This window comes from Armigeres subalbatus, chromosome 3, assembly GCF_024139115.2.
Source record: "Armigeres subalbatus isolate Guangzhou_Male chromosome 3, GZ_Asu_2, whole genome shotgun sequence".
In the NCBI taxonomy this organism is placed as follows: Eukaryota; Metazoa; Arthropoda; class Insecta; order Diptera; family Culicidae; genus Armigeres; species Armigeres subalbatus.
The window spans coordinates 57,090,577-57,115,645 of record NC_085141.1 but is presented as its reverse complement, the minus strand read 5'-3'; the positions used below and the strand labels follow the sequence as shown (position 1 = coordinate 57,115,645).

Below are 25,069 nucleotides of genomic sequence, written 5' to 3'. Positions count from 1 at the left end.
AAATCTGATAGATTACCTGTAAGGGCTGGTGTCCCCCAAGGCAGCATACTGGGGCCCATATTGTATAACATTTTTACTTCTGACTTACCTGATTTACCACCAGGGTGTCAAAAATCTTTTTTTTGCAGATGACACGGGCCTTTCAGCCAAAGGGCGAAGCCTTCGTGTCGTTTGTAGTAGATTGCAAAAAAGTTTGGATATTTTCTCCACTTACTTGCGAAATGGAAAATTTCCCCGAATGCTTCCAAAACTCAGCTTATAATTTTCCCACATAAGCCGAGAGCTTCTTATTTGAAACCTTCTAGCAGACATATTGTCACTATGAATGGGGTTCCAATTAATTGGTCTAGTGAAGCTAAATATTAGGGACTTCTGCTAGATCAAAATTAACTTTTAAAAATCACATTGAAGGCATTTAAGCCAAATGTAACAAATATATTAAGTGTCTATATCCATTTATAACAGAAAATCAAAACTTTGTCTTAAGAACAAACTTTTGATTTACAAACAAATTTTTAGACCTGCCATGTTGTATGCTGTGCCAATATGGACTAGTTGCTGCAATACCAGAAAGAAGGCACTTCAGAGGATTCAAAATAAAATTTTGAAAATGATTCTGAAGTTGCCTCCGTGGTATAGTACCAACGAACTTCATAGAGTTTCTAATATTGAGACATTGCAACGAATGTCCAACAAAATAATTTCAATTTTAGACAAAAATCGTTGCAATCTTCTATTGCAACGATTAACTCCTTGTACCCTTAGTATAAAATAGGTTAAGTTTAGTTCAAGTTGAAAACATTGTAATTCCTACATGGTTCAATTCAACCAGAGGAAAAATTCTAACTGCCAGAGGCAATTGAAATGTATTAATAATAACTAAAAGCGTAACATAGCAAATAAGGATGATAGTGTTAAGAAAACACGGAACACCTAGTCTAAGAGATGAATGCATGTATTAGATAATTAGCAAATAAAATTAGTTAAAAAAAAAAAAAAAAAAAAAAAAAAAAAAAAGTCTCTTGAATGGCAGCTTTTGAGTCACTTAAAAGGAGGCTTCCTTTGCAGCTTGAAAGGGTGCTTCTGAACCTTTTGAAAGTATGCTTTCAACCCTCTTGGAAGAAGTCGAGCTTCTTGAAGGGAAGCTTTCGATTCACTTGAAAGTAGACTTTCGAGACTCTTAAAAGGACCCTTCCTAGCTTTTTGAAAAAAAAGGCTTTTTGCCCTATTAAAAAGAGGCTTCCGATCCTCCTGGAAGTAGGCTTCCGGGCCTCTTGAAAGTAGGCGTCCGGGCCTCTTGAGAGGAGACTTCTGAGCCTCTTGAAGGGAGGCTTCCGAGCCTCTTGAAGGGAGGCTTCCGAGCCTCTTGAAGGGAGGCTTCCGAGCCTCTTGAAGGGAGGCTTCCGAGCAGCTTGAAGAGAGGCTTCCGAGCCTCTTGAAGGGAGGCTTCCGAGCCTCTTGAAAGGAGGCTTCCGAGCCTCTTGGAGGGAGGCTTCCGAGCCTCTTGAAGGGAGGCTTCCGAGCCTCTTGAAGAAAGGCTTCCGAGCCTCTTGAAGGGAGGCTTCCGAGCCTCTCGAAGGGAGGTTTCCGAGCCTCTTGAAAGGAGGCTTCCGAGCCTCTTGAAGGGAGGCTTCCGAGCCTCTTGAAGGGAGGCTTCCGAGCCTCTTGAAAGGAGGTTTCCGAGCCTCTTGAAGAGAGGCTTCCGAGCCTCTTGAAGGGAGGCATCCGAGCCTCATGGAGGGAGGCTTCCGAGCTTCTTGAAGGGAGGCTTCCGAGCTTCTTGAAGGGAGGCTTCCGAGCCTCTTGAAGGGAGGCTTCCGAGTTTCTTGAAAGGAGGCTTCCAAGCCTCTATAAAGAAGGCCTCCAAGCCTCTTGAAAGGAGGCTTCCGAGCCTCTTGAAGGGAGGTTTCCGAGCCTCTTGAAAGGAGGCTTCCAAGCCTCTTGAAAGAAGGCCTCCAAGCCTCTTGAAAGGAGGCTTCCGAGCCTCTTGAAAGGAGGCTTTCGAGCCTCTTGAAAGGAGGCTTCTGAGCCTCTTGAAAGAAGGCCTCCAAGCCTCTTGAAAGAAGGCCTCCAAGCCTCTTGAAAGGAGGCTTCCGAGCCTCTTGAAAGAAGGCTTCTGAACATCTTGAAACGAGGCATTCATGCTGCTTTGAAGACGGCTTCCGTCAAGCGTAGAAAGATGCTTCTAAACCTCTTGCAACGATGCAACTGAACTTTTTTGAAAAAAAGCCTACATGACTCTCAAACGGAGGCTTCCAAACCTTTAGATTCTAGATTTTAGTTCAAAAGCATGTTTCTAACATATTATTTAACATTTTGTTTAGATCAGATAGATCACATTAAATATTTTTTAAATTTTCTCGTTCAACATTTATCCATTTGATCTATTGTTCCGCAGCCCTTCGTATTTTGTTCTAGTTGAAGAGACAAAGTTTTGAAATAAAAAAATCACAATTATCAAAACTTTATCAATAAGCTCCGATTAGAATTGTAGCACGTCCACCATTATGCATTTTTATCCAAGGTACCCCCTAGGGCCAGCGAAGGTACCCCCAGGGGTACATGTACCCCAGGTTGAGAACCGCTGCTCTAGAGCAAACCTAGAAGATAAGCATTTTTTTTTCGTTTCATGACTTTCACTTTATCACTTTTCGCGAAAATTTTCGGTAAGCAATTACAAAAATTTTATGACCGCAACCGGATTAGAACTTAGAACATCAACAAAAATGGCGATGTGATGTGGTTACTAAAGCCATACCACCACAGCGACTGTAGGGATTAGGTTGTTTGTTCAATAAAGGTAATTTTTTTGCAATTGATGAAGGCACGAAAAGGAAGAAAGGAGTGAGAAAACCAGCAAATGAACTTTTCGCGGCACTGGTAGTGAGGGGAAATGGTTATCTCTCATCACACCTTTTTTTCTTTTCTCGCAATCCGATTTCTCGGCGAAAATCAGCGTGTGGGAGCATTATCTGCTCGTGAGAATGAGTGAGAATTACGATCCCTGGTCGTGAGTGAATCTCGCTGATACCGAGCCACTATTTGCAATTTTCTAAAAAAAATGCCTTAATTCATAAAAATATATTAAGCTCTTTTAGTGGAATGAATTAAACCGTCTAAGACGAATTAAGTACTGTCCATTTAATTCCACCAGTTAATTTTCGTTATCTTTGCAGATACGTATTTCGACCACAACTGTGTGGTCGTCTTCAGTGTCTTGTACTTGACTCGACTTGAAGAAAACAATCGCAACTTACACTATTTATACTACGCTAGGTACCTAATCTAATCTTATTTGCCTACTTTATTTACCTATACAGTAAATTAATTTATTGTTTAGGTAGAAACTTGAAGAGCCAAGAGCTGCCATTTCCCTGATCCTTATTCAACAGCGCTGTTTGTACCTGTCGGTGGATTTCCAAACTCTCAGCTACATCGAGTTTCCATGGGGAAGAGACATTTCTTAAGATTTTAATATTTGATGCCGTAATTGGGTGATTTTCCTTATACACATGCTCTGCTACCTTAGATCTAAATTCGTAATGTAATCCTTATCGTTTTCTCTTTCGCCTTACTCACTTCCGCCATATGTTCCTTGAACCTTATATCTAATGATCTTTTTGTTTGGCCTACATAGATTTTTTCACATTGGGAACAACTTATCTTATAAACGCCTGCCTTATTCAACATTTCTACTTTATCCTTCGTTGAACCCAATAGAGACTTGAGTTGGTTGCTTCTACTGGAGAATACTAGATCGATGCCGAATTTGCTTAGTCGAGGGCGTAGCTGGTTGGTAAGGGTATGCGATAACACACTTTTTCCTAACGAAACGAAACGAAACGAAATTTAAAATGTCTATGTTGATTCGGATCGAAACGAAACGAAATATGGATTTACTTTCGAAACTTCGAAACGAAACGAAATCAAGGTTCATTTGATTCGAAATTTTTCGAAACGAAACGAAATTTCAATTTTTTTTCCGCGGAATTTTGATTAAATTGGTTTTACATTATATACGCAATTCTGACTTCACTATTTCAATTTCAAATAACGGTTTTACGACCAAAAGAGTTATAATAACAGAAAAGGCAGTCTGTGATAAATCACCGAATTCTTGCCGCAGCTATTGTATGTGTGTTCTTGGCACATGAGGTCAGTATGAGCTAAAAGCAATCATAAGTAAAGAACTTTCAGCAATTTTAATAATCTCTCAACCCGTTCTGGATTTTTATTTTTGCAATTTCCATGCGAAGATCTAGAAATGCCCACAAATCTTCAATGTTCCTTACATATTGTGGAAATAGTCAAAGAAGAGCTTAGCTTGATGAACTGTACACATCGTAATTGCTAATCATGATTGTCCGAAAAACAGCAAATATGCACAGCTCACCAATTAAATAATATTCTTGGGATACAAAAAAGTTATTCTTATTGTAAAATTGCTTCGGAGTATCCAAATGATTTATTAGAATATCTTCTAATCCTAAATTTGTCAATTTAGGATTAGGAGAGAAAAATTAGTTCAACACTCATTGTTATAAAACAGCGGTTCTTAACCTTTTTCTTGAGAGGTACCCTTCGAACTATTGCATTAATTGAGGTACCCCATATGATTTTTTTGCTGTAAATGAAAATAATCGTAGCGCTTGAAGTATATCAAAAATGGACCTAAAATCTTACGGAATATTGTATGCTCTCCCTAAACTTTTCTGAAATTTTCATTTTTTTTAAACTTCCCAATTAAAATTAAATTCTTGCATCAAGGGACTTACTGTACGAAATGTTTTGACTATTGAAGGCTTCAGAGCGTATTGAAAATAGGCTTTCGAGTCTCTTGAAAGGAGGCTTCTGAGCCTCTTGAAAGGAGGCTTCCGAGCCTCTTGAAAGGAGGCTTCCGAGCCTCTTGAAAGGAGGCTTCCGAGCCTCTTGAAAGGAGGCTTCCGAGCCTCTTGAAAGGAGGCTTCCGAGCCTCTTGAAAGGAGGCTTCCGAGCCTCTTGAAAGAGGCTTCTGAGCCATTTGAAAGGAGGCTTCTGAGCCTCTTGAAAGGAGGCTTCTGAGCCTCTTGAAAGGAGGCTTGAGCCTCTTGAAAGGAGGCTTCTGAGCCTCTTGAAAGGAGGCCTGAGCCTCTTGAAAGGAGGCTTGAGCCTCTTGAAAGGAGGCTCTGAGCCTCTTGAAAGGAGGCTCTGAGCCTCTTGAAAGGAGGCCTGAGCCTCTTGAAAGGAGGCTTCTGAGCCTCTTGAAAGGAGGCTTCTGAGCCTCTTGAAAGGAGGCTTCTGAGCCTCTTGAAAGGAGGCTTCTGAGCCTCTTGAAAGGAGGCTCTGAGCCTCTTGAAAGGAGGCCTGAGCCTCTTGAAAGGAGGCCTGAGGCCTCTTGAAAGGAGGCCTGAGCCTCTTGAAAGGAGGCCTGAGCCTCTTGAAAGGAGGCCTGAGCCTCTTGAAAGGAGGCTCTGAGCCTCTTGAAAGGAGGCTTCCTGAGCTCTTGAAAGGAGGCTTCTGAGCCTCTTGAAAGGAGGCTTCTGAGCCTCTTGAAAGGAGGCTCTGAGCCTCTTGAAAGGAGGCTTCTGAGCCTCTTGAAAGGAGGCCTGAGCCTCTTGAAAGGAGGCTTCTGAGCCTCTTGAAAGGAGGCTTCTGAGCCTCTTGAAAGGAGGCCTGAGCCTCTTGAAAGGAGGCTTCTGAGGCCTCTTGAAAGGAGGCTTGAGCCTATTGAAAGGAGGCTTCTGAGCCTCTTTAAAGGAGGCTTCTGAGCCTCTTGAAAGGAGGCCCTGAGCCTCTTGAAAGGAGGCTTCTGAGCCTCTTGAAAGGAGGCTCTGAGCCTCTTGAAAGGAGGCTCTGAGCCTCTTGAAAGGAGGCTCTGAGACTATTGAAAGGAGGCTCTGAGCCTCTTTAAAGGAGGCCTGAGCCTCTTGAAAGGAGGCTTCTGAGCCTCTTGAAAGGAGGCCTGAGCCTCTTGAAAGGAGGCCTGAGCCTCTTGAAAGGAGGCTTCTGAGCCTCTTGAAAGGAGGCTTCTGAGCTTCTTGAAATGAGGCTTGAGCTTCTTGAAAGGAGGCTTCCTGAGCTCTTGAAAGGAGGCTTGAGCCTCTTGAAAGGAGGCTTCTGAGCCTCTTGAAAGGAGGCTTCTGAGCCTCTTGAAAGGAGGCTCTGAGCCTCTTGAAAGGAGGCTTCTGAGCCTCTTGAAAGGAGGCTGAGCCTCTTGAAAGGAGGCTTCTGAGCCTCTTGAAAGGAGGCTCTGAGCCTCTTGAAAGGAGGCTTCTGAGCCTCTTGAAAGGAGGCTTCTGAGGCCTCTTGAAAGGAGGCTTCTGAGCCTCTTGAAAGGAGGCTTCTGAGCTCTTGAAAGGAGGCTTCTGAGCCTCTTGAAAGGAGGCTTCTGAGCCTCTTTTGAAAGGAGGCTTCTGAGCCTCTTGAAAGGAGGCTTCCGAGCCTCTTGAAATGAGGCCTGAGCCTCTTGAAAGGAGGCTTCTGAGCCTCTTGAAAGGAGGCTCTGAGCTCTTGAAAGGAGGCTTCTGAGCCTCTTGAAAGGAGGCTCTGAGCCTCTTGAAAGGAGGCTCTGAGCCTCTTGAAAGGAGGCTTGAGCCTCTTGAAAGGAGGCTTCTGAGCCTCTTGAAAGGAGGCTCTGAGCCTCTTGAAAGGAGGCTCTGGAGCCTCTTGAAAGGAGGCTCTGAGCCTCTTGAAAGGAGGCCTGAGCCTCTTGAAAGGAGGCTCTGAGCCTCTTGAAAGGAGGCTCTGAGCCTCTTGAAAGGAGGCTTCCTGAGCCTCTTGAAAGGAGGCTTCTGAGCATCTTGAAAGGAGGCTTCTGAGCCTCTTGAAAGGAGGCTTCTGAGCCTCTTGAAAGGAGGCTCCTGGAGCCTCTTGAAAGGAGGCTCCTGAGCCTCTTGAAAGGAGGCTCTGAGCCTCTTGAAAGGAGGCTCTGAGCCTCTTGAAAGGAGGCTTCTGAGCCTCTTGAAAGGAGGCTTCTGAGCTTCTGAAAGGAGGCTCTGAGCCTCTTGAAAGGAGGCTTCCGAGCCTCTTGAAAGGAGGCTTCCGAGCCTCTTGAAAGGAGGCTTCCGAGCCTCTTGAAAGGAGGCTTCCGAGCCTCTTGAAAGGAGGCTTCCGAGCCTCTTGAAAGGAGGCTTCCGAGCCTCTTGAAAGGAGGCTTCTGAGGCTTTCGAGATTAGGTTCGAGGTTCCAAGCATCTTGAAAGAAGAACTCCGACCCTCTTTAAGGGAGGGCTTCCAGCCTCTTGTAAGAGGCCTTCCGAGCCTTTTGAAAAGAGCTTTCCTAGCCTTTTAAAAGAAGGAGAAAAGAAAAAAAAAGAAAGTTTAAGGAAGAAAGCTCAAAAGAAGATTTCCGGGCCTCTAGAAAGGAGGCTTCCAACCCTCTTGAGAGTAGGCTTCCGAGCCTTTTGAAATGAGGCTGAAAAGATCAGAGGCTTTTAAAATAAGCAGAAATAAAAGGAAATTTCTAGAAAAACAGCTTGGCTTCCGGGCCTCTTAAAAAGAAGTTTTTGAACATCTTATAATAATGTTTACGGGTCACTTGAAAGGTGGCTTCCAAACTGATTGGAAGGAGGCCTCCGACAAGCGCAGAAGGATGCTTCCGATTCTCTTGCAACGAAGCAACTGAGCTTTTCGGGAAGAAGTCTTCATGTCTTTCAAATGGAGGCTTTCGAATCTGTAGACACTAGATTTTAGTTACGAACCATATTCTTAACATATTATTAAACATTCTGTTTTTACCCGGTAGATTGCATAGAAGATTTTTTAAATTTGTTCATTCGAGGTTTTGGCCTTTTGATCTTTTGTCCCACATCTCTTCATCCATTGTACTGGTTGTGGAGGACAGGATTCAATAGGCCATGAATTACTGATCGCCATGCATAGGATAAAAGAGGTATTTTGGACCACCAGTTCGACGGCTCATATTTTGGACCACTGAGTATTATGTCCAAGACAAAGTTTAGAAAAAAAAACTTTATCAATAAGCTTGGATTAAAAATGTATTTCATCCGCCATTAAGCATTTCGTCCGAGGTACCCCCTGGGCCCGGCGAAAGTACCCTCAGGGGTACATGTACCCCAGGTTGAGAACCGCTGTTATAAAAGACCGAGGAATGCTCTGCATCTCCGTGAGCGCTACGGGAAAGGAATCGTTGGTTAGTAGAGAAGAAAATTCATGTGAAGCCTCTGGGTAAGCGACTGAATATTTATTGCAAACAAAGTTATTTGAAAACAAGAAGACGAAAACTGTTTTTCAAATCAATCCAACACAATTCAATGTGCTTCGTTTAATAAGCTTCTACAATACGATCGATTATGCACTAAATAATTCTGTGCTCTTTGATGCAGACACTAGTTTTATCACTTCGCGTTCTCCCACACTAGCTGGCGTGATCAGCATCTACAACATCGATTGTACACTGGTTAAACAAATTTCTGCTACGCGAGGTAGATTTTTTTCACTTCGCGTTCTCCCGGACTAGCTGCCGTCCCATGACCAGCAGCAACACGATCGATTCCGCATAAATATTGTACAAATAGTAAAAAATATCACAAAATATAAATTTGAAACTTGGAAATACTGAAGAAGTTTTACAGAAGCAAACTACATACGTATTTGTCGACTAAGAATGGGGTTATGTAGTAAGCGTTGATAGAATAAACTGTATAACCTAAGTTTTGAAAACAATTTAACGATTTTGTTCAGCGGCGCAGCCAAAATTTTTGATAAAATAAAGAATGGTTTAAGTTTAAATTTGTTTCGAAATTCCGCGGAATTCCGTTAAATTTCGTTAGAAGCTAGTTTTTTCTAGCGAAATTTTTGTAATTTTACGAAACGAAACGAAATCAAGAAATCAGATTTCGCCATGCTCAAATTCCGCGAAATTCCGCGGAATTTCGTTTCGAACCACCTGAAACGAAATTTTTCGAAATACCGCATATGCTTACTGGTTGGTGATGTGTTTATCATATGGGACCGAAACTCTTTTCAGCGGCTCCTCTATCGGTGTCAGCGTTGTATGTCCATTTCGTCGTAGGGTCCTTTCCTTCTTGTTGATGATCGCTCGTATAGTCCTCTCCTGGTATCCGTTGATCTTCGCTGTTTCCAAGATGTATTGTAGTTCCTTCGTTTTTCCTTCTTCGCTCAGGGCAGCATTTCATCACATGATCCACAGGATGCAGACGGACCTTGCACTACTAGTGGACTGTATAATTAAGTTTTTAAGGTCCAGAGCTGCATTTCGAGGTCAATAGCTTCGTCTTGATCTGTTCACCGCTTTCTCCCAAGCTGGACTGAAGAGCTTCAGTCTTACCGTTACCAAGACAAGGGACTTGGACAGACACATACAAACGATACTCGACGAGACTTGACCTTTTACCACTTGTAGACTGACGGATTCATCAAAAATCATTATCTTGGCAATACGTGGTTGAAAATGAGTGCACCTGAAAAGTGCTTTTTAATTAGAATCTTGCTGCAAATTTTCGTTGTCCCTTATAGGCAGGGGACAGACCTTCGTTATGCCTCTGTCGAAGCATCCATTTTGGGTGCGAACCGTAACGACTCGGATGTTGCCGTCGCTCCCGAGAAAAACCTTCACCACCCTTCCAAGTAGCCACCTCAGTGGAGGTACGTTTTCTTCTTTGAGAAGGACCATCGTTCCTACGGCGATATTGTTCATCAATTTCGTACATTTCACGCGATTTTGTAGATCGGACAGGTACTTTTTCCAAAGCTGCTGGACGAGGCTTTGCGCTTGATTCCACATTTTCAGCTGACTGATAGACACATCGTCGAAATTCTGGTCAGCTACAGCTGTTAACGGACGCTGGACCAAAAAATGCCCCGGTGTTAGGGCTTGGTAGTCGCATGGATCACTGCTGATTGCCGTCATTGGTCTTGAGTTTAAAACCGCCTCAATTTGTGCTAAAGCGGTCAGCATTTCGTCGTTCTTTAGCGTTCGGAGCCCAACTGACTTCTTGAGATGGGTTTTAAATGACTTCACCTGGGCCTCCCACAGCCCACCAAAGGCGTACCCGGGGGATGAATTTGAAAGTAATGCCATCGTTTGCTGCTTCTTTGATTACTGGATCTTGGAATTTTCTTTCGTTAGGCTGCTTGCAGAGCTGCCTCAGCTCCCGGTTTGCACCGACAAATGTTGCAGCATTGTCGCACATGATGAGTTGCGGTCTGCCACGTTGCGAAACGAACCGCTTGAGTGCCGCAATGAATGCTTGTGTTGTAAGATCCGCCACAAGTTCCAGATGTATTGCATTCACTGATAGGCAGACGATTTTTTTTTCTTCCTGTTGTGTGATTATCACTGCGACCATTCTTTAGATCTATTGTGATATACCAACCGTTTAATATTTACCTGTTCAAGGTGATGAGTACTATAAGAAGTAACTTTCAACACATGATTTTAGGTATTATCCCAGCATGGAAAGATGTGACGTATGAACCGCACCACCTTACATGGCGATAAAGACCATATTTCAGATGGCTGTAGGATACCCTTATCAAAGAACTTGATTCTTCTGTTGATAAGTGCAGCACAACTGCATAATAAATGCTCAGAGGTCTCACAGTCCTCATTACAAAAACGACAAACATCATCTTCGACCTTCTTCATTAGTTTTAAATGATATTTCGCCGAGCAATGTCCTGTTATTAAACCTGTATAAGGCAGACGAATACTGCGACATAACATTTCACCGGCTTGGCACTCCGGTTAGGGTAACTGATGTAAAAAGGACCGCAATAGTCCACGCCGACCTTTAAGAATGGAGGTGCTGGTGTAACCCGCTTTGCAGGGAGATCTGCCATCAGTTGTTCTATGACTTTCGGCTTCCTTTCAAAGCATGGAATGCATCCATGGATGACCTTCCTTACCAAACTGTTGGCGTTGGTTGGCCAGAATCTTTCACGTAGAATGGAAATGAGTAGTTGCTGTCCAGCATGATAGAACTTGTGGTGATAGTACCTTGCCAAGGCTAGCGCCAACGGGTGATGGTGGTCCAGGATGAACGGATGTTTTCTATGTTCGGAAACAGGTGCATTGGCAAGCCTACCACCCACACACATTACACCAGATAGCAGTACTGGACGGAGTGACTTGATCCTAGACGAGGATTTGACCTCTCCGTTTTTGTTTAGATCGGCTAGATCCTCAGAAAAACTGTCCTGCTGCGATTGACGCACTATGGTTATCATGGCTTCTTCTAGTTCTTTCGAAGACAACGGACCTGCTTTCCTCGAATCCCGATTTTAAGGTTGAGGATTGTACCTGAAGCGTAACAAGAGTGCCACCATACGCAGAAGCTCCTGGTATGACCATCGTAGTTCGAAAACTTCACTCGACGTGGTTCTGTGAGTAGATAAAGCTTGTGTGGATCGTTCTTCAAGTAGTATCGAATCAACTGGCTCCGCAGAAGATTGATTTGATTGAGACCAGTACCCTTGATCCTGAGACAACCACTGAGGACCTTCAAACCAGCGCCTCTCGTATTGAAGTTGGACTGGCGACATCCCACGAGAGATCAAATCGGCCGGGTTTTCAATTCCAGCCACGTGATTCCAAATTCCACCTTGTGATTGGCAACAAAAATTTGCCAACGAGAGTGAGCTGATCCTAGATAGTGTTTCACCAGGACCGGATTTAGCCGGAAGGGGGCCCCGGGGCCGACGGTATGTGGGGGCCCCAAAATGTACAAAAAAGGTTGGTTTTGGTTCATAAGATTTGTGGGGGCCCGGGGCCACGGCCCCCCCGGCCCCCCTATAAATCCGGCCCTGTGTTTCACAATTGTGGAATCTATCCAAAAGAATGCAGCAGGTACAGGTTTCACTTGACTGAATTTTTCGTAGAGTGACTAAGTAGCAATGCGCCTGACAGCTCGAGACGAGGGATAGTCAGTTTCTTCTTTTTCTGCTCCGAAGACTCTAGGGGAGCTACCCGGGACTTGGATGTGATTAGTCGCACAGTGACAGTACCGTCTGAAGCAAGGCATCGAAGATAGAGACAGGCTCCGTATGCGACAGCAGACGCATCGCTGAATCCATGGAGTTGAACAGAAGCGCAATCGTTGCTGAGTCCAATCCAACGAGGAACTGTTAGAGTTTCGAGCGCCATGAGGTTCTGATGGTATTTTTTTCCACATTCGTCCAAGGGATTGTCCCAGCCGCATTTCAGCCGCCAAAGCTACTGGATGAATATTTTTGCTTGCACGACAACTAGGACAACCAATCCCAAAGGGTCAAAAAGGCAAGCTGCATCGGAATGAATACTTCGCTTGGTGATACTTGCAGTATCCGACTTCCATTGGGGAAAGCTGAATTGAAATTCGTCGGCCGTCACATTCCATTGCAATCCCAAAGTCTTCACCGTCGTATTTGATGATTGGAGGTCCAGCACTGAACGATCGTCTCGCATTTTCTTCGGAATACTGCGGAGCAGCAGGAGAATGAACCCTGCCCGTATGTGACTGTGGTGAGTTTGAAGATTTTGATGGGCTCCTCCTTTGAATCTCTCCACACGATTTTGTGGAGAGGGTGGTCACATGGCTGAGTAAGTACCATTCGGTACATTTTTGCGACGTCAGCAACTGCTGCAATTCGATGGAGGCGGAATCTAACCAGAATAGTCAGAAGACTATAGTCAGTCAGAAGTCAGAAGTCTTGAACAACCGGCCCCACCATTAATGCATCATTTAGAGATAATCCTGTCGACGTGCGGCATGACGCATCGAAGACTACACGAAGTTTTGTAGTATATATACTGGTTTCTCGAACCATTCCTCCTGAACTTATTTCATGTGCCCCATCAACAAATATTCAAGGATGAATTCAGTATACATTGCCTTAAGCGCGGGGTTGCGATCCAGCCGTCGTTCCAGACTCAAGAACCGCATGATGGCAATGTTTTTGGAGTCTCCCAGTTTCTCTGTAAAGTGTTCCTTCCTAGGCAATGCTACCACGAATCTACCGTCTGGACCGTTCTGGACGTCGTTTTGTTAAACAACTCTTCACACGCTGTTTCCTCAATGGACAATGTGCTGTTAACGTGACACGTCTCTAGTTCCCAGAATCTCGCTAGAAGTTCTTGTAGATCTACCGTTGTACAAACGAATGTTGATGTTTCTGGGTTATTCTCAGGAATTGGAGATGTATGGCCGGACACGATCCAGCCAAAGACTGTTTCTTGTAGGGTTGGACCATCATCCGAGAGCTTCATACTTCCCGCAGCAAACTCGGCTCCGATAATCATATCGATGGGACCAGGTTCACCGAAACTAGGATCTGCTAGCACAATATCGGTCGGGATCTTCAATCGGCTCACTTTCACTGGACTTATCAGCAATTCACGGGTGATCTTCGGCAAAACATAGAACTGTATATCTTCTTCGAACGCTGAAATTGCTGCACTTCTGGGCTGGATTCTCGCAGTCATTATCCTTGACGATGTAACGCTACTGCATCCGATTCCTTTTACCTTCAGGTACGCTGGCGTTTCTCGAAGCTTGAGCTTTTTCGAGAAATTTGACGTAACGTAGCAGAATTCCGAACAGGAGTCCAGGAGGGTATCGGTCTTGTACTCAAACAATTGCGATTGACATTAGCACTTGTCGAGAGAAACTTTGCATGACTTCTGATTGCTTTATAGATTGTAGTGTGACAGTGGCGTGTGAATTTGTAGTGGGGTGTGGGGGAATGTGCTGAGAGTTTGATTGGATCACGGGATAGGAGCTTGTGGTTTGTGTGGCTGGTTGAATGGGTGTTTGTGCTTGACTTTTTGATGTAGTTTGCTTGAGTATGGCTGTGCCTGTCCTAATGCGCGGGATTGATCTTATGTTTGTGGAACGGATGTTTTAGTCGCTCGGAAACTGGATGGTGGGTTCTCAAAATGCAGCAAAGTGTGATGCTTTTTATTGCACTTTGTACAGAAACCTCTGGAACATCCTTCGGCATAATGTCCTGCGGCCAAGCAGTTGCGACACAAGCGCTTCCGGTTGGTCTCTTCCACACGCTGAGCAACCGAGAGGCCTTTGAATTTGTTACACTTGAACGGAAGATGGTACGGCTCTGCACAAAACAAACACTTTCTTGTAGACTCCGAGGATGTGTGTATAACTGTGGCCCTTTCTCGTCTCTGAGTGGAATCAGTCGATTTATTTGGCGCTATAGATTGCAGCACAAGGCAGTGGTCTCTTAGGAACTCGATTAGCTCGTCAAATCTAGGCACGTCCTTGGAATTATGGTGCGATTCCCACAGTCGAAGGGTGGTCACATCTAGACGAGAGCAGAGCAAATGAGCGAGAATCGTTGACCAATTCGCTGTGTTTTCTCCGATTTTATTCAACATTTGTAGATTCCTGTCGAATTCAATGCGTCGAAATTCTCTCGTCTTACAGGCTCCACAGCAAAGATAGCATCCAAAAGCTTTGACAATGAGCTCCTTATTTTCATATTTTTTTTTTCTAGAGCCTTCCGTGCTACCTCATAGTTGTCACCAAAAAGATCTACCGAACTGACCTCTTTCTGTGCATCACCGAAGACAGATGACCGCAGATAGGTGAATTTATCAATGGCTGTAAGCTGAACATTATTGTGGATCAGGCTGCGAAACGTGTCTCTAAAAGTCACCCACTCCTTTATGTTGTCACTGAAGGAAGGCAGCTTGATGTCCTGCAGCTTGACTCGTGACATTCCATGACCTACTGCAATCGAAGTTGTAGCTATTTTTGATTCCACCTTTCACAGTGAGAAATATGTAGTGAGCAGGAAATAAGGGAAATCAGTAGTGAGAGGTGAGACGTCTCACTTTTGACACCTCATTTCTCACTTTCCAAATAACCTGATCGGCCCAATGACCAATGCGGAGAAATTACCTTTCGGCCAATTGTCCTATTCGGCCAAATGTCCTATTCGGCCAAATGTCCTATTCGGCCAAATGTCCTATTCTATCAAATGTGTTATTCGGTCAAATGACCTCTGCCAAATGATGCATTCATTGATCTATTCAGACAAATAACCTTTTCAGCAAAAGTATCCTATTCGGCCTAATGTTCTATTCGGCCAAATGTCCTATTCGGTCAAATGTCCTATTCGGCCAAATGTCCTATTCGGCCAAATGTCATATTCGGTCAAATAACCTGTTCGGCCAAATTACCCAAATGACTTCTAGCCTTATGGTTTGTTCGGCCTAGTGGCATTCGGTCAAATGGATTTCCCAGCCCAAAAGGCGTACAATATGATATGGGTATGGTCGGAATGGGGTCAAAGATTAGAAACCGTGATTTCATGGATAAACGCCATTTAGTAATTCACAATCACGATAGAACTACTGGTGCTTGTGAAATTGGATTCTTCTTCGTCTTCTTCAATGGCTATACATCCCAACTGGAAATTGGCTTGCTTTTTTATCCTAGTGTTCCAAGGGGCAACCAACTCTTGAAAAATGGTAATTACATATCACCGAATAGGAAATTTGGCCGAATGTCGCTTGGCCAAATGCCGTTTGGCCGAACGTCATTTGGCCGAATGCCGTGTGGCCGAACGGGTCGTTTGGCAGAATCCCGATTGGTTGAAAAGTATGTAAATTTGACTTCAAATTACCAGAATAATGAGTAATGAGAAGTAGGAAGTGAAAAGAGAATTGTGAACTGAGAACAGAGAACTTCCTCTTTCGTCCTTCTTCTTTCTTGCTTCTCTCTTCTCCTTCTTCCCATTTTCCTTCTCTCTTATCCCTTTTCTCTTCTTCCTTCTCCTTTCTTACTTCTCCGTTTTCCCTTCCCTTCTTTCTTCCTTCTTTCTTATTTATGCTTCCTTCTTCTTTCTTCCTTGATCCTTTTTTCTTCTGCCTTCCTCCTTCTTCTTCTTCCTTCTTTTCTCTTCTTTCTTCCTTCTTCCTTCTCCCTTCTACTTTCTTTTCTTTTCTTCTTTCTTCTTCTTTCTTCCTTCCCCTCTTTCCCTTCTTCCTTCTTACTTCTTCTTTCTTTCTTCTTTTTTCTTCCTTCTTTCTTCTTCCTTATTCGTTCATCCGTCTTCCTCCTTCCTTCTTCATTTTTCCTTCTTCCTTCTTCCTTCTTCCTTCTCCCTTCTTCCTTCTTCCTTCTACCTTCTTCCCTCTTCCTTCTTCCTTCTTCCTTCTACCTTCTTCCTTCTCCATTCTTCCTTCTTCCTTCTACCTTCTTCCTTCTACCTTCTTCCTTCTTCCTTCTTCCTTCTTCCTTCTTCCTTCTTCCTTATTCCTTCTTTCTTCTTCTTTCTTCCTTCTTCCCTCTTCCTTCTTCCTTACTGTTACATCCTTCTTATTTCCAAACGGCATTAGGCCAAATGACCCTTTCGACCAAACGAAGGCCAGCCGTACGCTCAGATTCATGGTCAAAATTGCGAATGAGTTTCAAGAAACGGTTTGCTTACAATTGCTCTACTTTTCGCTTGTACGATCTCAACTAGAGTATTGTTTCATTGACTGAAATGCAAAAAAATCGTTCGTTGAGTTTCTCTACTCTTACCTTTACGCGATCCAATGAATCTGCCGCCGTATGTGAATCGTTGAAGTTCGGTAGGAATTGACACTCTGGGAAACCGACGCAAAAGTGCACAAAAAATATTCACTGCGAAATTATTGACCAGACTCCTGCTTTAGTTCAATTTGTACGCACCGAAACGAATGATGAGAGCAGGTAATTTTATCGTTTTTGAAACCCGCAATACACAGTGTGGCTTTTGCGAACCGATCTGTGCTAAGGCTGTGGCTGCATCCTTAAAAACTGTGTACGCTGAATTCGACGTAAACCTTCCCTTGGTATGTTTCATCCGGCGGATTAATTAATATATGTGAATTAGTTAATAACATTTTATTCATTAAGACAAATTTTGTGAGATAAATGTATATCAAATAATAAACAACAATAAACTTTAAACTTTCGATAGTGTCCCGAAATACTATTAAATAAATATTTCAGCTTTAGCTTCAGCTTGATGACGGTACATTTCGTAGCTGATTCTACGTAGAAGATGGAAACTGTATGGACTGCATTTCTAGGTCTAGCAATAGGAAGATACGAAGTAGAATAATGGAACGGGCCTTGGATTAAATCTACGACCTCCTGCGTATGAGACAGAAGCGGTAGCCATATAACCACCAAGCCCGTCAGTATCCCGAAATAGTAAAAAAAAATTCTAGCGAAAAAACTATGTCGTGCCTATGGCAAATTGATCAAAGATCCCTGATTAGGAAAGCAAGAATACAACGGCACCCAGTCAGTACAGTCCTTTCCGTTTTTGGCAACACATGATTTATGTCTCCTTTACTTTCTTGAAAGTTCACTATGTCTGTTACTTCCAGGTTGCAATTTGTTCTGATGACATTAGAAATATATTAGAAATCGCCGGAGAAGCTTTCCAGTTGAGGTGAGACCAAAATTGTATGAGGTTCTCACATGGACTAGACTGTGTGCAAATCAGAAACAACTGCCTAATATAAGTCTACCACGTCCCAACAGATGGCAAATTCTTCTCCGACATCACGAACGTCCGCACTTACCGCAGTGCAAATATTGAGTCCGAGCACTACTTCGTTGCACTATGCCTGCGCTCAAAGCTCTCAATGCAATGGTGTACAACTTTCGTCGAAGCTGAGCGCCGTGGCTAAACAACAGCAGGAAGTGGCCCTCCCAACGGAAGAGCAGCTAGATGCAGATTCTCTTGAAGATGGCTGGAGAGATATTCGATCCTTCATTGAAAGCACCGTAGCTGGTGCAGTAAGCACTGTGTCCCAGGATCAGACAAACGACTGGAATGACGGCGTGGTTGTCCCTTGTATCATGAAATTTTGAGTAATACACCATCGCAAATTAAAAATAAATTCAAAATTCCATCGAAACATTTAAAAATCTCAGAGAAATGTGGCTGGAGTTCTTCATAATCGTGAGACATATCCTTCGGTTAACCACCCACTCACAAAACGGCACTATGATCCTTCAAAACAGCATCATCACACAAACACACGCTAATGACCAGCCTCAATAAGCCACAGTGCTGGCAGGGTAACTTAAACCTGCTTTCAAGCGGCCTTTTCTATGCTAAACACTCACCAAGCTTGCCAGTCAGCTTCCCGTAGTCCTCCAGAAGAAAGCGACAAAAAGCTTGCAAGTGCTAGGAATGGGGCCGTTTTTTGCGCCACCTCCTCTTGTCAGCTTCTTATTTCAATGAAATGAACACAAGCAACAACAACACATGAATGCACTTTCAACGTTACTCCCTGCCGCCGCGTCGCTTTTCCAATGGCATCATATGGAGATGTATTAGGCTGAACCACGAGTAGGAAATCTCAGCGGCTTTCTCTTTAAACCTGTGCAGTTATATGAAAAAAACAATCTTCAAATTTTTGCTTCAATCGGCATAAAAGTAACTCAAAGAACAAGTGTTCCAACTTGAGTTTCCAATTTTTAACAGTACATGGTATAAACTATCTCCTTTTATCAAGTAATAGTTGGATCGGTCTACCGCTTCTGCATGTGCTGACGTACGTCAAGGTTCAACAGAAGCAAGCACACTGGCTGGTGAGCATATGTACTTAATGTCAGCCTCTTTGTGCACCCTACTTCATCCGTCAAGAGAGCAAATGTAGATGATTAAAAAATGGCAGCCTCCTTTTAAAAATAGAACCAGCTGACATTTTCGCTCGCGATTTAGTTCACACAGCAATTGTGTAATAAAAAAAACTGCTGTTCGCAAGTAGGTCAACGAGCATCTTCGCATTATTAAAAACCAAAGGTCACTGCAGCTGTTACTCCAGCAGTGAGCCCGAACCACATTATCCAATCAATTATCGACTTTTTTTTGCTTTTTTTTACTTCACCACCAAATTTCTCCCTCGCTTGGTAATAAACGTAATTTTTTTCAATGCCGATAAAACATGACTTTGCACCTTGTATCAGGAAAATCGACTAGCATGGCCACTTTCACTTTACACCTTTGCGAGTCCATCTTGGTCGGCCCGATCCCGGGGTAAGTCTACCCCGCTGCTGCTCGTTAATGGCGTCTGCATTAAGCGCTTGGAAGTGCTGAAAATTTTTCCAACTTGTTAACTTTGCGCCTTCTTGCTTTATAATGCCAACAGACTGGAACGAGGTGCTCAAATGTGACTACCATCAGCCGAATTCCGTCTGCTTGGCATCGGCATGGTGCTGTGGGATGAAAAAAAAAATAGGTAGGGTAGTGAGCTAATTCCCGTCGTAGTAGGTAGTGCATTGGTTTTCAAATCTAATTTATACGCCAGCCCAACTACTTACTCTAACTAAGTTGTATGCAACACGTATTTTAGAGTTCCTAGTTTTCATTGTGTACTATTAGCGCATTGAACAAATCATAGTTTATTGAGAATCGGCAATCAAAAATACCCTTCAAATTTTTCAAATTTGTCTTATGAAAATCTGATTACGTCCATGAGAATTTTCATTCGTCCAGTCTAAAACTCGATGGATTGCTGTCAAATAAATCTGTTGGTATTGGTGTGCGATTTCTACAAGTACACCAAATTAGTTTTTTATGCAGTATCATACCGTGTTAAATAAAAATAACATAAATTCAATTAATATTGGCCTGTTCTGAATATGATATGTGTACATTGTGAAACATTAAATAGAATATGTGTACGGAGGATGTTCGCGGCTATCCAAGAAATACCTGAAGTGGAGGTCTTCAGATCTACACGCGTAACCAATGATCTACAGGCCTGTTTTGTAAATGTAATGTTTCCATTATAGTATATATAACAGAATCTGCGTATGGAAGACGTTCGCGGTTATCCGAGAAATACCGGAAGTGAAGGCCTTCAGATCTACACGCGTAACCAATGATCTACAGGCCTATTTTGTAAATGTAATGTACTCATTGTGGTACATATAACAGAATCTGCGTATCGAAGACGTTCGCGGTTATCCAAGAAAAACCTGAAGTGGAGGTCTTCAGATCTACACGCGTATCCAATGATCTACAGACCTGTTTTGTAAATGTAATATACCCATTGTGGTACATATAACAGAATCTGCGTATGAAAGATCTTCACGGTTATCCAAGAAATTCCTGAAGTGAAGGCCTTCAGGTCTACACGCGTAACCAATGATCTACAGGCCTGTTTTGTAAATGTAATATATCCATTGTGGTACATATGATAGAATCTGCGTATGGAAGATCTTCACGGTTATCCAAGAAATCCCTGAAGTGAAGGCCTTCAGGTCTACACGCGTAACCAATGATCTACAGGCCTGTTTTGTAAATGTAATGTACCCATAGTAGTACATATAACAGCATCTGCGTATGGAAGACGTTCGCGGTTAACCAAGAAATACCGGCAGTGAAGGCCTTCAGATCTACACGCGTAACCAATGATCTACAGGCCTATTTTGTTAATGTAATGTACCCATTGTGGTACATGTAACAGAATCTGCGTATAGAAGACGTTCGCGGTTATCCAAGAAATACCTGAAGTGGAGGTCTTCAGATCTACACGCGTATCCAATGATCTACAGACCTGTTTTGTAAATGTAATATACCCATTGTGGTACATATAACAGAATCTGCGTATGGAAGATCTTCACGGTTATCCAAGAAATTCCTGAAGTGAAGGCCTTCAGGTCTACACGCGTAACCAATGATCTACAGGCCTGTTTTATAAATGTAATATATCCATTGTGGTACATATGATAGAATCTGCGTATGGAAGATCTTCACGGTTATCCAAGAAATCCCTGAAGTGGAAGCCTTCAGGTCTACACGCGTAACCAATGATCTACAGGCCTGTTTTGTAAATGTAATATATCCATTGTGGTACATATAACAGAATCTGCGTATGGAAGATCTTCACGGTTATCCAAGAAATCCCTGAAGTGAAGGCCTTCAGGTCTACACGCGTAACCGATGATCTACAGGCCTGTTTTGTAAATGTAGTTTACCCATTGTGGTACATATAACAGAATCTGCGTATCGAAGACGTTCGCGGTTATCCAAGAAATACCTGAAGTGGAGGTCTTCAGATCTACACGCGTATCCAATGATCTACAGGCCTATTTTGTTAATGTAATGTACCCATTGTGGTACATATAACAGAATCTGCGTATCGAAGACGTTCGAATATGATATGTGTACATTGTGAAACATTGAATAGAATATGTGTACGGAGGATGTTCGCGGCTATCCAAGAAATACCTGAAGTGGAGGTCTTCAGATCTACACTCGTAACCAATGATCTACAGGCCTGTTTTATAAATGTAATGTTTCCATTATAGTACATATAACAACATCTGCGTATGGAAGATATTCACGGTTATCCAAGAAATCCCTGAAGTGAAGGCCTTCAGGTCTACACGCGTAACCGATGATCTACAGGCCTGTTTTGTAAATGTAGTTTACCCATTGTGGTACATATAACAGAATCTGCGTATCGAAGACGTTCGCGGTTATCCAAGAAATACCTGAAGTGGAGGTCTTCAGATCTACACGCGTATCCAATGATCTACAGGCCTGTTTTGTAAATGCAATATACCCATTGTGGTACATATAACAGAATCTGCGCATGGAAGATCTTCACGGTTATCCTTCAGGTCTACACGCGTAACCAATGATCTACAGGCCTGTTTTGTAAATGTAACTTATCCATTGTGGTACATATGATATAATCTGCGTATCGAAGACGATCGCGGTTATCCAAGAAATACCTGAAGTGGAGGTCTTCAGATCTACACGCGTAACCAATGATCTACAGGGCTGCTTTGTAAATGTAATGTACCTATTGTAGTACATATAACAAAATCTGCGTATGAAAGACGTTCGCGGTTATCCAAGAAATACCGGAAGTGAAGGCCTTCAGATCTACACGCGTAACCAATGATCTACAGGTCTGTTTTGTAAATGCAATATACCCATAGTGGTACCTATGATAGAATCTGCGTATGGAAGATCTTCACGGTTATCAAAAAAAACCTGAAGTGGAGGCCTTCAGATCTACACGCGTAACCAATGATCTACAGGCCTGTTTTGTAAATGCAATATACCCATTGTGGTACATATAATAAAATCTGCGTATGGAAGATCTTCACGGTTATCCACAAAATACCTGAAGTGAAGGCCTTCAGATCTACACGCTTAACCAATGATCTACAGGCTTGTTTTTTAAATGTTATGTACCCATTGTAGTACATATAACAGAATCTGCGTATGGAAGACGTTCGCGGTTATCCAAGAAATACCTGAAGTGGAGGCCTTCAGATCTACATGCATAACCAATGATCTACAAGATGGTTTTGTAAATGTAAGGTCCCTTTAATATCGACTCATGGAGGTTTCACAGTAACAGAATCTGCGCATGAAAGCCGTTCGCGGATATCCAAGAAATACCTGAAGTGGATCATTTCAGATCGACACGCGTAAATAACGATATAAAGGCCTGTTTTGAATATATAATGTATCCATTATTTTTACCTTTCTCATACAACAAAGTTGTACCGAAAGGCTATCATCATCATCATCAACGAACTTTTTATAGAAGGCCCGGAGACCCATAGTGTGATATACCAATCTACTCGACTCAACGAACTGTATGCATGTGTGTATGTGTGTGTATTTTTTAATTTTTTTACAAGGGTTAAAGGCCATCAAAATCTGCGCGACAGACACCTCGAGCATCCACACTATGCTCGAAGGTGAACAGGGATGGGCTCCTCCGACCTGCTAAAATGTGCCTCCCGGATAAATCGGGTCCTTATCCTCCTTGCCTCGATCCCCCCGGGACCACGGGATGCTGCGACTACTTCGGGGGGGGGGGGGGGGGGGGGTCTGTGCTCCTGCACTTCTTCTAAAATTCCGGCCCCTAGCTTAGGCTAGTTCGCCGACTGGCTTGCTGAGATCCACTGCTACGTTGTCTCGATCCCTCGGCGATCGTGCCGCAAATTTCCTCACTCGAATCCTCCTGACTTCCCCCGGCGTCGAGGGTGGTCCACCAGTTCTGGTGACGGAAACTTCCGTACTGATGGTGCCCCAACTGCCGGCGGCTATGGCAGGGGACGCTTTCGCGCATTGCGCCGTCTTCGTCTTCGGGTTGCAGAGGTGGTCCGACAGTTCCGGTGGTGTATGTGTGTATGTGTGTGTATGTGCACAAATGCTAAGCCAAACATTAGACACCTTTTCATATAGTTATCCTTAGCCGATTTTCTCGCACCAAGTTTAATTCGATAGAAGGCAACGCCTAGTTGATCGCGTTTGAAAGTTATTACGAAAATGGTACATTAAACCGAGCCATATAAGAGACATATAAGGTTGGTGTCTTGACTAAATGCGAGAAATGCAGTATCACTATTCGGTGAACTAAGTTGGGTTTTTTTTTCTTTGAGGTCGTTCAACAATGATGTCACAGGTTTTAGGAGGGGAGGGGTTTGTAAGATTTTGTGACACTGCATATACAAGGTATACAAAAAAGCGTGACAGAGGAGAGAGGGGGGTCTAGGAATCTAAAAAAATAGTGGACGTCATATTTGAATCATCCCTTTATTTGTGTGTTTTTTAAGTTTAACATCAAGTTCAACACAAATGTATTCAATATGAAGAGAGCATAAACCATATTTAAAATCAGAACATTGATCTTCAGCTACGCGTGAAGATCGAATTGCTTATTCCAGGGATGTCTTGAATGAGCAAGAACATATGCTGTGAGGGCGTTCCGTTATTCGTACTACAGAGAGCATGTATCTTATTTGAAACCGGAAAATTTATCATCAGCTACGCGTGTAGATCGAAAGGCCTTACTCCAGGGATTTCTTGGATGATCAAGAACATATGCAGTGAACGCATTCTGTTCTTTGTACTACAGAGAGCATGTACCATATTTGAAACCGGAAAATTGATCTTCAGTTACACGTGTAGATCGAAAGGCCTTACTCCAGGGATTTCTTGGATGACCAAGAACATATGCAGTGAACGCATTCTGTTCTTTGTACTACAGAGAGCATGTACCATATTTGAAACCGGAAAATTGATCTTCAGTTACTCGTGTAGATCGGAAGGCCTTACTCCAGGGATTTCTTGGATGACCAAGAACATATGCAGTGAACGCATTCTGTTCTTTGTACTACAGAGAGCATGTACCATATTTGAAACCGGGAAATTGATCTTCAGTTACACGTGTAGATCGAAAGGCCTTACTCCAGGGATTTCTTGGATGACCAAGAACATATGCAGCGAACGTATTCTGTTCTTTGTACTACAGAGAGCATGTACCATATTTGAAACCGGAAAATTGATCTTCAGTTACGCGTGTAGATCGAAAGGCCTTACTTCAGGGATTTCTTGGATGACCAAGAACATATGCAGTGGACGCATTCTGTTCTTTGTACTACAGAGAGCATGTACCATATTTGAAACCGGAAAATTGATCTTCAGTTACTCGTGTAGATCGGAAGGCCTTACTCCAGGGATTTCTTGGATGACCAAGAACATATGCAATGAACGCATTATGTTCTTTGTACTACAGAGAGCATGTACCATATTTGAAACCGGAAAATTGATCTTCAGTTACTCGTGTAGATAGGAAGGCCTTACTCCAGGGATTTCTTGGATGACCAAGAACATATGCAATGAACGCATTATGTTCTTTGTACTACAGAGAGCATGTACCATATTTGAAACCGGAAAATTGATCTTCAGTTACTCGTGTAGATCGGAAGGCCTTACTCCAGGGATTTCTTGGATGACCAAGAACATATGCAGTGGACGCATTCTGTTCTTTGTACTACAGAGAGCATGTACCATATTTGAAACCGGAAAATTGATCTTCAGTTACTCGTGTAGATCGGAAGGCCTTACTCCAGGGATTTCTTGGATGACCAAGAACATATGCAATGAACGCATTATGTTCTTTGTACTACAGAGAGCATGTACCATATTTGAAACCGGAAAATTGATCTTTAATTACGCGTGTAGATCTTAAGACCTTACTCCAGGGTTTTCTTGTATGACCACGAACATATGCAGTGGACGCATTCTGTTCTTTGTACTACAGAGAGCAAGTACCATATTTGAAACCGGAAAATTGATCT

The 25,069-nt window shown here is 43.0% G+C and overlaps 2 protein-coding genes across 4 annotated transcripts in view; both read right to left on the bottom strand.

The window, feature by feature from the left end:
- Positions 1-25,069, bottom strand: part of LOC134220065 (dipeptidase 1) — an 833,398-nt gene that overhangs the window by 502,269 nt on the left and 306,060 nt on the right. The window lies entirely within an intron of this gene.
- Positions 12,943-13,422, bottom strand: LOC134221659 (uncharacterized). The gene has a single exon (XM_062700848.1). It carries the CDS (start codon positions 13,420-13,422, stop codon positions 12,943-12,945), a length of 480 nt encoding a protein of 159 aa, XP_062556832.1.

What these genes read in the sequence shown, in the direction of transcription:
- LOC134221659 (XM_062700848.1), bottom strand. Translation starts at nt 13,422, where the DNA reads ATGACTGCGAGAATCCAGCCCAGAAGTGCAGCAATTTCAGCGTTCGAA.